The following is a 17,969-nucleotide window of genomic DNA, read 5'->3' as shown; positions in this document are numbered from 1 at the left end:
ACATGTGTCCCTGTTGACGTAGGCATTGACCTGGTTGATCGTTGACCGTGGATTGTTGACCTTTGACTTTTGAATTTTTTTTGCCCTAATTTTCCATAAACTTTGACTGGCTCTAACTTCTCCATCCAAACTCGGATTTATGTGTCGTTCGCACCATTGGAATCATATTGACGAGCACTTCGACCTGATCCCACTTTCATCTGCATTTGAAGACTATGATTCGGAGGCAAACTAGATCCATTTTGGATCACTCCTCCCCACTGGAAGCTTTTGGACCACCAAAAGTTGTTTTTAGCTGTCGAGTAAGTGAGGATAAACTTCCTTCACTTTTCCAATCTCTATCCATCGTGCTTTACTTGGATTTGTACCTTTGAGTCCAACTCAAAGATACTCAATATTTCCCCGTCGCGAAGTCCTTATCCTCTTGTCAAGAACTGTATCCTCCTGTAGCTCATTGAGATAGTCGAGCAAAAGATCTTCAATGGAAGGTAGTTGACCTTGCTCTTCGGGATCTTCAATCAATGAAGGCTCATACAATCACAAGTTTTCAACATTTACGACGGAATAGATCTGCATATAAACTGGTAGATCTAGGCGGAAAGCATTTTCACCAATTTTCTCAAGTATTTTGAAGGGAACATATCTAATTGGTTTCAACTTTTTACCTTCCCCATGTAGTCTTTCTTTGCTAATGTACAACCAGACTTGATCACCAACTTGAAAACTATGCTCAACTCGATGCTTGTCATGTCGTGCCTTATACTTTGCTTGGCTTCTTTCCAGTTGTTCCTGTACTGCCTGGTTAATTTCCTGGATTCGTTCAATTAACTTGGTTGCTTTGTCCACATCAATGTGTCCATCAACTGCTATGTCTTTACCAAAGGCAAAATCCAAGGGAGACTTTGGTATAAAACCAAAACAAGTATCAAAAGGATATCTCTGAGTAGAATAATGTTTTGCATGGTTGTAAGCATGTTGCACATAACACAAATGCTCATCCCAAAGTTTGGGATGCTTGCTACAATATCCTCGAAGCAACTGTATCACTGTCCTGTTGACCACTTTTGTCTGACCATCTGTTTGTGGATGAAATGTCGTGCTCTTCTTTAGCGTTTTGTCCATTAGTTACCATAAACTTGACCAAAATTTCCCGACAAATCGAGAATCTCGATCAGATACAATAGAAGTGGGTAACCCAAAATGAACCCATACATTTTGAAAGAACAACTTTGCAGTTTGTTCAGTTGTGACTTGTTTATTACATGGTGTCAAAATACACATCTTACTGAACCTATCCACAACTACATACAAATAATCATGACTCTTTCTAGACTTTGGCAATCCCCCAACAAAATCCATGGAAACACTTTCCCAAGGATGAGAAGGAATTGGAAGTGGAGTATACAAGCCTAATTTTCTATTACTTGGCTTGCTTGTAGCACACATAGTACATCCTTTAATATATCTAGAAACTGTCTCATTCATTTGTGGCCAATAGCAGAATCTTTGTAATTGTGCAACTGTTTTACTTACACCAAAATGACCTGATATGAGAGAAGTATGTGCTTCTCGAATTATATTAACTCTTTCAATTTGTGGAATGCATAACTTTCCCAAATGATATAAGAGTTTGTCCTTTATGAAATAATCCAATTCTTCTACCTGCTTGCCATGACTTAAAGTTGCATATACATCCTTAAAATCTGTGTCTTGAGCATATTGTTCAATGTAACTTTCATGAATTACCGAATTATGCTTAAGTATTGTGGATGCATTTATAATTGGTCTTGATAACATGTCTGCAACCTTATTATGTATGCCCTTCTTATATCTAATAACAAAATGAAATTGTTGTAGAAAACCCATCCACCTACAATGTCGTGACTGTTGCAATTTAGTTTGTGAGTGTAAGTATTGTAGTGGTTGATAATCTGTGGGTATGATTGTTTCTTTACCCATTATGTAATGTTTCCACTTTTTAACACTCTGAACTAATGCATATAATTCCTTATCATATGTAGGATAGTTAACTACTGTTGATGTGAATGTCTCAAAATGAAAGCATATAGGCTTCCCGTGCTGCATCAACGCTTCCCACATGGCATATTCACTTGCATCTGTCTCGATCTCAAATGGATGTTGAAGATCTCGCAATGCTAGTATCGGCATTGTACTGGTCCTTTCTTTCAGTGTGTCGAAGGCTTTCTGTCGTTTGCCTCCCCACTAAAACACTTGTTTCACACTTGTCAAAGCATGTAAAGGAGCTGCAATCAAAGAAAAGTTAGCAATAAACTTTCTCCAATATTGTGTTGCCCCTAAGAAACTTCTAACTTCTGTAGCAGTATTGGGCTTAGGCCAATTTACAATGACTTCGACCTTAGAGGGATCTATCTTCAATTCACCACCCCTACAATATAACCCAAATAATTCAAAGATGTTCTACCAAATTCACATTTTGACAGTTTTACATAGAGATTTTCTCTTTTCAAAACATCTAAAATCTGTTTTACATGCTTTACATGTTCATCCCATGTTCTACTGAAAACAAGAATATCATCTAAATAGACTATTACAAAATCATCAATGAATGGTCTAAATACATCATTCATGACTCGCATGAATGTCGCTGGAACGTTATTTAAGCCAAAAGGCATAACCATCCATTCATAGAGTCCTTGCTTTGTTTTGAAAGCAGTCTTCCATACATCATGTTCTGCAACTCTGATCTGATGGTATTCGCTTCGCAAGTCCAATTTAGAGAAGTAAACTGCATCTTTTAACTGATCTAACAAATCATCAATACGAGGAAGAGGATAACGATTCTTTATTGCGATTCTATTTAATGCTCTAAAATCAATGCACATTCTCCACGAACCATCTTTCTTTCGCACTAACACAATAGGTGATCCGCACAGTGATGTGCTACCCTTGATCGAGCAACTCCTATACCTGCTTCTTTATCTCTGCATTCTTTAGAGCTGAATACTTGTACATTCCAATGTTAGGTAGTGGAGCATTTTGCTGCAAATAAATCTCATGTTCTATCTCTCGCTTGGGTGGAAGCCCTTTAGGCTCTTGAAACAGAATATCATAATTGGAAACAACTTTAACTAGATCTGCTTTCTGTTTAGGATTACAGCCTTGGAAGGCATCAAATTTATCAATATCCTTTGCTAATCATAAGTAAAAAGTGTTTACTTGAATTTGCAATCCTTTTCATCTGCCCTGAATTTATGAGAGAGAAATTATCTTTGAGTTTGAGCCCTTACAATATATTCAATTCCATCCTTAGTGAGTTGATACTTATTTTCAGTTCGATAGAAGATAGCATTTCTATCGTACAAGTATGGACTTCCTCATACAATTCCACATATGTCCAATGGGACTATCTAACTCAACCTCATCTACAAACTTTGACCCAATAGCAAAACAAAGTTTACATTGTTTCGTAACTTGTAGCTTAGTTTTATCACAAACCCAACCTAATGGATATGGCTTTTTATGAAGTTTTGTTTCTAAACCCAACTTCTTTACAATTGCTTCAGAAATCAAATTAACTTGTGACCACTATCAAATAAAGTATCAATTTTAGTATGCTTGGAAATGACTCTAATGTGAAATAGCTCATTTATTTTCCTCTCGTCATTATCATTATCAACAGAATGCGAACAAGTACTTGTAAATGCTTTAGAATCTTTACCTTTTATACCTGTAACTGTAACTGTTGTCTCATCACCTAAAACTGATCCCAAGTCCTTTTGAATAGCAGCAACATTCTTCCACTCTTTACTTCCAAACTTCTTAGGCTTCAATTCCGGATGCAATGACCAGCTGTGTGCCTCATCGTGACCTTCCTTTTTACAATGAGTGCATGAAGGTTTATCTTTCTTCACAGTGTTTGTTTCTTCTCCTTCCATTTAAGTTTCTTCTTGCCTTTATTCTTGCTTTCAATAGGTTTGGATGATTTCTCAACATCTTGGGTTACATTTTTGCCTCTACCTTCTAGATGAGTTGCTTGGACCGATACATCATCTAAGCTAGTTGGATTAAACATAAGTATGGTATGCCTCAAATAACGATGAACACCACCTATGTATTTCAACAATGTCTCTGGTGAATCCAATGATATGCCTAATGTTAAAGCTCTCTTACGAAATTCCTGAGTATAACTTTGAACACTTTGACCTTTTAATTGATGTAGTGTTTTCCAACTCAGCATTGCTTGTTGCATATAAGCCAAAGGATAAAATTGCATTTTAATGGCAGAAACAAATTCATTCCAAGTTGAAATGATTTTACCATGCTTTTGGAGATCTGCTTGTGTCTTGCCTTCCCACCATACAAGTGCAGTTCCTCCAAGTCGAAGGCTAACAAGCTAGATCTTCTTCCTTTCTAAATCAACTTTTTGCACCCTGCAATATACTTCAATTTGTCTTATCCAGTTATCAAGCTTTCAGCGTTAAGTTCACCAACATAAATTGACAAATCAAATTTTACATCTAATTTGATCAAAGAGGATATCTTCTTTTTCTTCTTGGAAGGACTAGATTTATGAGAAGAAGACGATGATGATGACGATGATGGAGGAGATGGTGGAGGAAGCATTCCTCCTTTTCCCTATTCTTCTTGATCTTTAGGTGATGAAGTGCATTCATCTTTGTTATCTTCTTGATCTTTAGGTGATGAAGTGCATTCATCTTTGTTTTTCTTAAACTCGTGATACATCTCTTCCACCATTGCACGTATCGTCATGAAACTATCCAAGAATTGAGATTTTGACCCAAATGGAGTTTCATCTGCCATCCTTCTTTGTGAAAAGACCCTTCCAATCTCTGGATTCACCTCAACAAGTTCACCTTCACCTCGTCCAAGCCTCAACCTAGTAAGCATTCAAATCTTCACACAAACTTGTCAAACCCTAAAAACCTTGGAGCTCTGATACCACTTGATCCGTTAATGAAAAAGGTATTACAGACTTTATGTGAATTTGCTTATGTTACTTCGAGTCAAACGAGTATAAACTTGACCATATTTGGCCATTGTGACCTCCAAACCCCCTGAAATGGTCCAAAACCGCCTCTGTCCCTGCAAAACCACCCTCTGTTTGGCAAAAACCACCTCGTCCTGCATACAACCACCTCGGTCTGTGCACTGGTGGTATGGTAGGTACGACACCTGCAATAGTTTAAATATAAATTTGGTGGCTTGGTTAACCAAGTCACACCCTTGGCACGTTGGTTAGCGGAGGTATGCGAAGTCGTTTGTTATATAGTGTTTTGGTGGGTCGAGGGTTTGAAAGCCCCGCCCAACCATTCCGCCATTGGCTACATTATACATTGGATATGTTTGGTTTATATGATATATGGTTTGATTTGGATGATAAGGTTCGGGCTATATGGAAATAAATATATACAAAGGTCTAGCGGTCGTGGCGTTGACCCCAACCGTCCGGTGTTTTTCCGGCAACTCCAACCGATACACCATAAATGCAACCTAATCCCAAATCTGAACAAGTCCCAAAGTAGCCCGTCCGGTGTGGTCCTTCGACGAAAACTCAGCCACTCCAGGAGGTCAGGGGTTCAACCCTCCCTGATCCCCAAAATTTTGGAAATAAGGCCACATTAAGCAAAATCCGAGATGCCATGTGTCAACACCGGATTGGCCCATATGAACCAATCACAAACTGCCACATCACCTCCTGTGCTGACATCATCCAGGACCCATAGCTCATTCTCACGTTGACACATGTCCCTGCTGACGTAGGCATTGACTTGGTTGACCGTTGACTATTAACCTTTGACTTTTGACTTTTTTGCCCTAATTTTCCATAAACTTTGACTAGCTCTAACTTCTCCATCCGGACTCAAATTTACGCGTCGTTCGCACCGTTGGAATCGTATCGATGAGCACTTCGACTTGATCCCACTTTCATCTGCATTTGAAGACTTTGATTCGAGGGCAAACTAGATCCATTTTGGATCATGGATGAACAACCGACCCACAAGACATCATGGGAATCCTCAGATGGAACATTCAGATTTAAAGTCCCAATGCAATAGAGAATACGAAAGGTTGACCCATTTCTATCCAAGATGAACACAAAATATTCATTTATGGATGAATAATGAGAACTAATAAACACATAATATGGAAACTACGCAATTAGACATGTAAATTGGAATCACATTTCACATCTTATTATTGCTCTAACCAATATGTGCATTACGCTTGAACCATTCTAAAATTGTCCTAATGATTCTTCATTAGACAAAATAATGTTGCTCTATCAAAAGAAAATCTCTAGTTGGTTATATGTAGAAGATTGTTTTAGATATATAGCAGAGTGTTGTCGGACTTAATTCAATTTTTTACTAATTCTTCAGGAGAGTCTTTATTGGGGATCAAGGATGAGAAGTCGAATTGGATTTCCCCACTGTAAACTAATAGAGAATTTTGCTTCTTGGGAAAGGGCATTCTACTCCTTTTAGAATGATTCATTTTGAAAGTGAATCCAATCTATATGAATGTTGTTTTGAGAAGACTTCAAAGCATGTATCCAATGGTACTATGGGCCTCAGATCAGCCATGTTTTTTCAGTGATTAAGCCTCAAAGAAATGGAAGTGCTCTTATTCTAATTTCTAACCACCATATCCGATCTGGAAGCAATCAACTTTCTAAAAGTTATAGAGATGATGGTTTATGACTACTGACTAGGTAGGCAAGAACATCCAAAGACAGTTGTTTAAAACAAGCTAGAATCTGGCAAATGCATAGAAATTTCCTACACAATTGACAGACAAAAATTATGTGACATACTATTACTGATTTTCCTGCAGCAACAACAATGTTTCTTTCAAGGAATCTCTAACCTTCACATACATATATATATTGGAGGGTGCAAGAATGACGTAATGTCAAAAACCTAGATGACTTGAAAGACAAAACACTAATCATGCAGTGGAGCCTTTTGTTGAAATATGTAACTAGGTTTGGTCTTCATAATGACATATGTAACCATGATTTTATGTATTTAATGAAAAGAGAAAAATAAATTTATTATTATTCGAGGCATGGGTTTCATGCTCAAGGGAAATTTATTTTTAGGTCAACCACCCATTGAGTGCTTCTAGGTTTTTCATAAAGTCAATTTAGTCATTGTCGTGTATTGAAGACCCATTTGGGCATGTTACATATTGTAAAGAGAAATTTATTAAGTCAAAAGACCCTCCAAGACCTCCTCATGGCACAAAGATCAAGTCGACCTACATGAAGGGACAAGTCGACCTCAAGGGAAAATTCATACCGTTAAAAGGCTATATATAAGAAGGAATTCGACGTCATTTGGACACACCACTCTCAAGCAAGTCTGATCTCCTTAAAGGAGCTGGAAAAGGATGAAGAAGAAGAAAAATAAAAGTTTTGGGCCTATCCCTATTTCTCTTTTGTTAGGGTTTCTACAATTACTGGGCTAGACAAAATTATGAAGTTGCATCGAAGTTGTGAAGCTGCATTGAGGTCGTGAAGTTGCAAGGTCAAAGCTATGAAGCTTCAAGGTCAAAGTTGTGAAGTTGCAAGGTCGAAGTTGTGAAGCAGCATCGAAGCCATGAAGCTGCAAGGTCAAAACTATGAAGCTACAAGGTCGAAGGTCGAAGCTGTGAAGCTGCAAGGTCAAAGTTGTCGAAGTTGTGAAGTTGCTTCTAGGTCGAAGCTGTGAGATTGCTTTTAGGTCGAAGCTGTGAAGTTGTTAGGTCTAAGTTGCTAAAGATGCATAAAGGTCGAAGTTATGAAGCTGCTAGGTCTAAGTTGCTAAAGATGCATAAAGGTCGAAGTTGTGAAGCTGCTAGGTCTAAGTTGCTAAAGATGCATAAAGGTCGAAGTTATGACATTGGTAGGTCGAAGTTGTTGGATGTAAGGAAATCTCATCAAGAAGAAAGGTTGACTTAGTCTTGGCAGGTCTTAGTCAAAGGTCATAGGTCTTGGAATTCGTCAATTGAAGTTTTATAAGAAGGGAAGAATTCTAGAGGGTTTTCCTCTCGGTTGGAGAGGTTTTGACCCTAGCTAATCGCCTATATCAGTGTCTTGTTGTCTCATTGTTCTTTATGATTTGGTAGTTGTTTGATGATAGAAAACTCTAATAATAATAAAGGAAAGATGAGTTACTCAAATAAAATAAAAATACATCACAAGCAATTATCAAGTAAGAGAAATCACCTACACTTGTTGCCCCTAGATTTCTCAACATGGTGTCGAAGTTAAGGCGACTACATCAAGGAAGGGTAGCACAAAGAAGGATACTCAAGGGATGATGTATAAAGAGATCATCTTGGAAACATCAAGAGTATCAATCATAAAGAAGGACCATTCATATCAAGGATCATCACATCTCAAAGATAGAAGACCTCAAAACCCTATCTCATCCAAAGAAGGGTTATACGCTTGAAGTGTTCTTGGGAATTTCACACATTCTACAATCAATATCACAAGGAAGGAAGAATGAAAAACTTTTGGGTCTTTTTTTGGGTTATATTCTCCACATGTGCGACGTATTAGGACATCCTTTTGCAGCAACACAACCACCATCAAGGGTCAAGTTTTGTGCCAAGAAAGGTCTCCTTTGCAAACCAAAATAACAAGAAAAATAAGTCAAGTCAAGCGAAGTAGAAAAAAGATAAATTTGTCCATCTTCTAGCAACTTGTATGACCTAGGATTACTGCAGAAAAGGCCAAGAATTTCATCTTGTATAGGATTCATGGGATGATGGTATGATGACAAAAGAGTACAATAGGTCAAAAAATTTCATCTTGTATAGGATTCATGGGATGATGGTATGATGACAAAAGAGTACAACAAGTCAAAATGGTTGAAGTACTTTCAATCAAAGAAGCTACTGAAGGAAGTCTAGATGACCAAAAAGAAGAAATGAGGTATGTATGTATTTTGAGTCATGTCATCATATAGTTGCAGATAACATGGATGAATGCTCTACCTCATGAGCATGATCAAAGAAAAGGGATCTCTTTCGTTGGAAAGATGCATGAAGGCATGGTTCACATATTGACAAGATGAAATCAACATAATATGTCCTCATATGGAATATGAGGTGGTTGACAAAGACAAAATAACTATAAATGGTTTTTCCTGAGGAGCAATATGTGAAGAAAGAAAGAAGAGATCGTGAAAGCAGCAACTAAGTTCACAAGGAATCAACATCTGATGAATCAGATATGACATCTCCATGGGAAAGGTATGAAGACCTTGATAAAGTCTAAAAAAGAAGAAGACCCTTGACATTGAAAGCATTGGAGATGTGTTTATGAATATGCAAGATGTTGATGTCTCTAGCAGCAGATGTCATGATGAAAGGCCATCACAAAAGGCAATTTTGATTTGATGTTCATTTTTTTAACAACGTCTGGATGGATTAATGAAGGGCTACCAGAAAAAGAGTTGTGGATGTCACCTACAACTAGCACTCATGTGGTGGGATGGAAGATTCTAAAGGAAACATAATGTGGAAGAGGTAGTTGTATTAGGAAACATAAAGCCAGATGTGGATTAGAAAATCACTTTCCGATAAGAGGAAGGATGACATGACTGACTTGAGGAAAGTGATGGATGATCGATGCCCTACAAGATGAAGGCTCCATAATAATGAAGATAAAATTAAATACACGGCTAAAAGTCCCATGATCTCCACTAAAGAAGAAAGTTGTTGTTGGAAACAAATCCTTGTTTAAGAAGGAGGTTGGAAGCAAGTCCCTAGTTAAGAGGGAGCTTGGACAAGTCCCTGGATAAGAGGGAGCTTGGGTACATTTCTTTATAGGAATGGGTATATCCTCCCTAGTTGAGAGGGAGGGATAGATACATCATTCTTGTCTTCACTTTGGGAAGAAAGAATGGACGATTGGGTAAGCATCTGGCATCTGATACTCTTTGAGGATGTGGTAGGGCATCCAAGACCAGAGTAGTTGTAGATGACCAATATTCTTTGAGAACTGGGAATCCATGATAAGAATAGTCCTACAAGGACACTCTTTGAACACCTGGGTGGGGTATGTTCCTTGAGAGACAATGATGATGGTGTCTACAAATCATTGGTCTAGCCAGCATTGTGCTCTGATCTTATGCAAAGATAGAGTTGTTAGTCAAGGCCTTTCTATGTGACAATGTTGGATGATATGATGCTAAACAGATGGGTTATCTATCCAACTCTTCTTATGACAATTCTTCAGATTGAGAATGTCCAAGTACCTTGTATGTATTATGAATACCTCCCTAGTTAAGAGGAAGCGTTGAAATATGTAACTAGGTTCGGTCTTCATAATGACATATGTAACCATGATTTTATGTATTTAATGAAAAGAGAAAAATAAATTTATTATTATTCTTGAGGCATCGGTTTCATGCTCAAGGGAAATTTATTTTTAGGTCAACCACCCACTAAGTGCTTCTACGTTTGTCATAAAGTCAATTTAATCATTGTCATGTATTGAAAACCCATTTGGACAAGTTACATATCGTAAAGAAAAATTTATTAAGTCAAAATAGAGTCAAAAGACCCTCCAAGACCTTGTCATGGTACAAAGATCAAGTCGACCTACATGAAGGGACAAGTCGACCTCAAGATAGCAACTCATACCCCTCAAAAGGCTATATATAAGAAGGAACTCAACCTCATTTGGACACACTTTCAAGCAAGTTCGATCTCCTTAAAAAAGAAGTTGGAAAAGAATGAAGAAGAAGAAGAAGAATCAAAGTTTTGGGCCTCTCTCTCTCTCTCTCTCGTTAGGGTTTCTACAATTAGTAGGCTAGACGAAATGCTTAAGTCAAAATAGAGTCAAAAGACCCTCCAAGACCTCGTCATGGCACAAAGATCAAGTCGACCTAAATGAAGGGGAAAGTTGACCTCAAGATAGCAATTCATACCCCTCAAAAGGCTATATATATGAAGGAACTCAACCTCATTTGGACACACTCTCAAGCAAGTTCGATCTCCTTAAAGAAGAAGTTGGAAAAGGATGAAGAAGAAGAAGAAGAATCAAAGTTTTGGGCCTCTCTCTCTCTCTTTTGTTATGGTTTCTACAGTTACTAGGCTAGACGAAATTCTGAAGCTGCAAGGTCGAAGTTGTGAAGTTGCATCGAAACCGTGAAGTTGCAAGGTCGAAGCTGTGAAGTTGCAAGGTCAAAGCTATGAAGCTGCAAGGTCGAAGTTATGAAGTTGCAAGGTCGATGTTGCTGAAAATGCATCAAGGTCAAAGTTGTGAAGCTGATAGGTCGAAGTTGTTGGATGTAAGGAAATCTCATTAAGAAGGAAGGTCGACTTGGTCTTGGCAGGTTTTGGTCAAGGGTCATAGGTCTTGGAATTTATCAATTGAAATTTTATAAGGGAAGAATTCTAGTGGGTTTTCCTCTCAATTGGAGAGGTTTTGGCCCTGGCTGATCACCTACATCTTGTGTCCTGTTGTTTTATTGTTCTTTATGATTTGGTAGCTGTTTGATGATAGAGAACTCTAATAATAATAAAGGAATGATGAAGTTAATCAAGTAAAGTAAAAATACATCACAAGCAGTCATCGAAGTAAGAGAAATCACCTACACTTGCTACCCCTAGATTTCTCAACATCATCATCTCAGTTGCCCAGATTCTGCCATCAGATGGTAGCAATTGCAGTCATTTATTATTTATTTGCCAGCATTCCCTGCTACCCAAACAGTATTTTGCATTGAATGATTTATATAGGTGTAGAGTATGGTGAAAATCTTGGGCAAAGTGCAAATTCATATTAGACTAACTGCAGTTTGAAACTTCTACCACAATAGAGCCTCCACCTTCAGGGGGTTGTCCCCATCAATAGCGATGGGAACCTCAAAACCCCAAAAGAAGTCAAAACCCCAAACGATGCATTTAGTTCCAGCTCCTCTTGACATGTTCCTCATGAGTTGACAATCATGCATTTATGTATTCAATATGCCTTTGTCTGTTTCTTTGAGCTAATCCTTTAGCTATGTTCTTAAATTTACTTTGATGTACTCTGTTAATCCACTGACCTACTTTTGTTGTCATTTGTTGGACATTAATAATATTATATCATCTTACATATCTTATCAAGGAAAAAGCAAAATTATATTTGACTATAAATTTATAGATCGAATATCATGTCTTCAATTTTTATAGAGACGTGTTTTTAGAAAACATAAACAACCAATATCATGTCTCAAAACATATGAAGACCTGAAAAGTTAAAGCATATTGTCATTCATGTTCAGTTCTAAACTATGACACACTCATTATTGGGACAAGAGAATGGCAGGGACAGAGGGACACATCTTAGGACGGCTAGACGGCATGTATTGGATACAGCAATGATATGTGTGTGTGTGTGTGTAGTTGCTTCAAGTATTATGCACATCCCTTACACTTAAATATTTTGAAAAAAACTCAAGCAATTTAAAAAAAAGGCAGTAGCATTCCATTATTGGCCACTAAACATAAGCAAAATGTAATTTAGCTTTAGGAAACTCAAGTATAACTATTTGCAAGAAAGTCCAGGAAGGATCTATAAGATAGAGAATTGTCTCTATAGCAGCTTTTCTTCCTCATATTTCTTGTTAATGATAATTATGTTAAAATATAAAAGGCATTCCCTTCCCAATAGGTCTTGCAGACTTCTACAGCTGTGTTATAAAACACTTTGGTTCTATATAGAGATTAGATTCATATTTCAGATTAACAAGACAGTTGAATAGAAATTTGTTCAAACATTTAGTACCCAATCCAAGTAAACTACTATTTGATGTCACACTGCTTGAGGTTGGGATGGTGGAAGCATTGGACTTGAATGACTCCTCGAAACCTATGTTGCAGGAAACACATACCAGCCTCACCCCCCTCCCCAATATCAGCCATGTTTCAGTACGGAAATCCCAAATCACTAGGCTGAAACACGTTTCAGGCACTGCACTGCATTTCAATGTCCATATGACATGTGCAAGGCCGTATGACGCAATTGTCTGGCCCATTTTTGGCCTGGGATCCACTGATTAGCGATTAGGTTTAAATAACATATTTTGGATTATGTATCACTTGTCAAATGTTTTTTATATTTCTCATTTAAATGTTATTGGGCGTTAGCACTTGCTCATTTATTCATGAACCTATATTCTAGTTCATAATGTTAAAACGTAAATGTTTTCTTTCAATATAATTTTCTAAAATAGCACATTATCGCATTTCCCTATTTCCTCATTTTTGAGGGGTCACATTTCCAGCGTGTTTACATTTCCCCATGTCATGCCCATTTCACCAGAAACCCATGTATAATATGTAAAACTTATGATGACCCAAACTGAGAAGAACAAGAGCAATAACCACAAGGATCAGCCCTTTGAAAGTTTGGATTTCCTATTTTCCTGACATGGAGACAAGCTTGTTGTAATGTTGTTGCTAAAAATACAATATTTAAACAACCAAAATCCAAATGGAAACCCATCATCAAAAACCCATTTTTCGAGCTAGAACTTGTATAACAGATTTGGATTCTGTGCAACACAAAAATAATGGGGAGGCAAAATGATCTTATTGTCTAATCATAAATGTCTATGATTGTCAATACTGAAGATATATGCTCAGAATTCCCCTGAAATTTACTCGGAACATTCCTGAAATATGTCCAAAATGTCCCTGAAATCTTCCCAGAACATCCCTGAAATCTGCCCGGAATGTCTTGGGGATAGCCAGCAAGTCCCCAAGTCCCCAGTGAAATCCCCAGCAGTTTCAGGACATTTCCTAAGGGTCCCTGAAACTCGGGAATGCAAGATATGCAGGTTTTTTGGAGGGCATGGATCCCCAAGCAACATAGGTTCTAAACAACTACATGGACAGAATCCAGATCATATGCATAGTGTGACCAATGAGAAGAAATTTAATCCAGATCATACGCTTAGTGTGACCAATGAGAACAAATTTAATCCAGATCATCTGCATAGTGTGACCAATGAGAACTAATTTTTATGAATAGCAGTAAACCTGCAGTGACTGTGTCGCACAAAGATAATATCCCCTTTTTCCTATCAACACTGCAATAGTTCATGTTTCAAAAACATATTTATCTATACAACAACATTTTGGAAAACTAATCAGCAAAATATATGCATTCCTCAAAAAGAAATTTCATAGGACATTGTTGGCTAGGTACACCATTTGATTTTTACTGTCGTATGTTTTACAATTTCCAATTGACCCATCAATAGTGTGTACAGATCAAATTCTTCAACAAACATCCTGATAAATATTAGAAGAAAGATGAAACAGGGACATAAGTATTTCCTGGTAACATCTATGGATGCAAAGAAAGGCACTGCAAATTGTATGCTTGAGAGGTAATGGATATGAATTCTTACCCATAATAGCAATACAATAAGAAATCCTTTGGTATATCAATCTCAAAGATGTCCTCCTCCAAAATGCTTAATGCAGCTTTATAGCATTTAGCCAGCAAACATACAAGCAAAAGGTCTGGGTGCAGAGGAGTCAAATGCTCGGGAGAAGGTTGAAGTTTCCGAACAGCCGTTCGCAGCGGAATGATTGCCTGTATTGGCACTTGCAACTGAATAGCTTGTTCCTTTAATCTCCTGCAGAGAACAGTGACTGCACACAAAATAAAAAAATAAATCAATAGCCTGCAACCCTTGAGATAGTAAACACATCACTGCATTAAAGCAGAACAAATTATGCATCACAAAACTAAAAAAGTTGATAACAAACTTAATTATTCATGTACCCTTGAATGTGTTTAAGCAATCTTCTATCCAAAATAAGTTGATCAAAATTAAATTTCTCGGAATAGTAATTAATAAACAGCTCACCATATCTCAATTGTCTAAATGTGAAATAAATACAACAACAAAAATATGAATAGATAATTCTGAGATTTTCTAAATTCTCACAATTTGATTGTGTATCCATGTTTCTCACATAACAACACAGTTCACTGGTTGAACTGGGAAGCAGTAAGAGCACTGGAAAAGGAACTGGCTACATCATGATCAATCAACCTTCATCAAAAGTAATCAACAACAGTTTAACAGTAAAAGTGAACTTCAGCACGCGTTCCTTGTTGAATACTAAAAGCAGAAACATACAAAGAACAAAAAGCATAATTTCTGGTTGGAAAGAATAAGAAACCTTTCAGGGCATCAACTATGAAAATTCCTTGAAACGGAGCAATTGGAAATATTTCTTCTAACTGTATTTTTAATTATGCAGTTTATTTTGTTTCCGGCAAAATAACGAAATATTCACACTGCAATTTCTTCACCAAATAAAATTCTGCGGAAGCAAAACAGGAAACTGAGAAATGCTAAACGCACACACTACAAATATGACACCGTTATTTTTGTACAAAAGTCCCAAGAAAAATCCAATCTGGGAAAACTGGTTGCAGCAGTGAGGGTTTATATTATTATATGTAACAGAAATTCTGAGCACAATAAAATGTCACCTGACTGCCTCCAAAAAGCTAGTTGTCCAAACCTTCTATGCAGGCCTTGTGTCACCCTTGCGCAAACCCCCACACGCTTGGACCGGAATTGCTGCCAATCAAGCCGTCCTGCCTACTGCTAACTGGGAAAATGTCTCTCCAGCACTGTGGAAAATCTTCCCGGCCTCTAGAACAAAAAATGACCTTCCCTTCAGCGAAATCAAACTGCCTTCTTGAGGCTCTATGCAACCCCTATGTAACCTCCTGGAGATAAATTTTGGCCTCTTCTTTCTAACTCTCCGGAACATTGTTGACCTCTTCTCCCACCTGCTACTTGATCTATTGGCTCGACTTCCCCTACTGAATCACTTGCACTGGAAAATCGAACTACCCAAACCACTAAGTATCTACATTGATGTATTCTCCATCTACCCATCAACCTCTTCTTATAATCTTCAGTTGGGACTCCAACGGCCAAGATTAAAACTTAATTGATGGCTGAGATCATCTCCAAGTCGATCCGTGTGAGTTTATAGATAATTCACACATTTCTCAATTAATTCCTATTAATTAACCACTTTTGCTAAGTTAGACTTGAGAAAGTTTTAAATATGGTCAATTAATTTAATTGAGTCATCTCTATGTGGAATTTCCATAAATGATTTATGGGTTTTGGGGAATTCATGTGTTTTGGCCTCTCCACAAAGTTTCGAGACTAGAACACCTCCGATACCATAAAAACTAACATCAACCACCATATATTTCAAGGCATCAATGGGCCTTCGTAATAATCATATAAGTTCATTCCTGGCAAGGCTTCATAATATCAGTTCTTATATGCTTCTACTGAACTTGCAACAAGAACTCACTGGAGGCCTGCCTTTAATTGAACAGATGTAGCTATCCCTATAATGCACTGGCAACATAAAGAATTGCAAGAACTGTATTGGGAAAATATGCATGCGAGATGTATAACTTCTAGCATTATTCTCATTAAAGTGCATAAAACTCCTTTTATGGGATTCAAATAAAATAGATAGGTTAATTTTATTAATGTCCAAAAAATGACCACAAAAGTAGGTCAATGGGATTAAAAAGGTACTTTCGGTGAAAATACAAAAGGGAGAGTGAAATCAAATCTTATTTGAATGCTAAAAGCAAAGAGAGATACAAAACTTTATCTAGCTAAAAGCTAAAGGAGGAGGCTAGACATTCTATGTTTTCAACCTTTTCCAGCTTGTCATCAATGGAATCCAATTAAGAAATCTTTAGAAAACATAAAATTTTGAATTGATGAAATTGTTGTTTTCCTACACAAATGGACTCATCACGCTCGAATACCCCTACTGTGTTGAAGAATCTAGGGCAATTTAAGTCAATATGATTCTTCTCACGATGATAACTATTTGTGAGGTACCTTTTACTTTTTCTTATTAGCACAATCTTCTCTATTATTAGAGAGTATTTTCTAACTTCATCAAATAGTTACCAAAACAAAAGAGACAAGACCAAGGCCAAAACCTCTCACTCTTTGAGAGGAAAACCGGCACAAAATTATTCTTATAGATATTCCAATTGACGAATACAAAGACCATGACCATTGACCTATTTGACCAGTCCAAAACCAAGACACCAATCCTCTTCTTTGTCATTGTTGAGATCATCATCACTGCTACTGAAGTCATCATTGTTGCAATACCAAGGCCATCACTACTACACCACCGAGATCATTATTGTTGCACCATTGTTGTACCTTCACTGAGATCTTCACCATAACAATGAGATCTCTATATTGAGATAGGTATATATATAAATGAGAGTTACAACTAGATTCACTGAAATCATGACCTTGTAACTATGTCTCCATCAAGATCATAATTGTATCTATAATGAGACCATGATTACATCTATGCCAAGATCATGATTGCGTCTAGAATGTATGTCGAGACAGAGTGTGTCACTGTGGGATCACCGAGATCCTCTTTATCACAAATATGTCGAGACTGTGACTGCGTCTAGAATGTATGCTGAGACAAGGTGTGTTTACCGAGATCCTTCTCATCACATATATGGCGAGACTACATCTCTGTGGTACCCATCCGAGCCCTTTTCTATGATATCCACCAAGACCGTGAGGAGGCCGAGACTTCATCTTTGTAGTACCCATCCGAAAAACACAGAGATACTTGTCTGAATTCTCTACCTTATGTGGTGACCCTAGCCGCATATAAATAGTGGTTTGCCTCTTCACTTGAGCCAACATGTCATGTTGAACGGGTGTGTCTCCATACGACTTGACTTCCTTTGTTATTGTTTGGACACTGACTTCTTCAGGAGGGATTGTGCTTGTCTTTGGACGGCTTCTAGACATTTCTATAGACTTGTATACATAAACATAGGCTCAAGAAGAGCTTTTCATACATGAAATTAATTCTAGACTTCTAAATGAAGAATCCTATTATTATAAAATCACTTGCTCATGAAACCC

The 17,969-nt window shown here is 37.5% G+C and overlaps 1 protein-coding gene across 1 annotated transcript in view; it reads right to left on the bottom strand.

The window, feature by feature from the left end:
• COP13 (Proteasome component (PCI) domain protein) overlaps positions 1-17,969 on the bottom strand; it is a 200,713-nt gene that overhangs the window by 131,310 nt on the left and 51,434 nt on the right. The window contains exon 3 of the mRNA XM_089395832.1: positions 14,403-14,649. Within this exon, the coding sequence (XP_089251958.1) occupies positions 14,403-14,649 (247 nt within the window). The remainder of the gene's footprint in view (positions 1-14,402; positions 14,650-17,969) is intronic.

Source organism: Pinus tabuliformis, chromosome 1_2 (genome assembly GCF_031772625.1).
Source record: "Pinus tabuliformis cultivar Carrire ecotype Pingquan chromosome 1_2, CPIR1, whole genome shotgun sequence".
NCBI classification, from domain to species: Eukaryota; Viridiplantae; Streptophyta; class Pinopsida; order Pinales; family Pinaceae; genus Pinus; species Pinus tabuliformis.
Note: the sequence above shows the minus strand (reverse complement) of the source record. Positions and strands in the feature narration are given on the sequence as shown.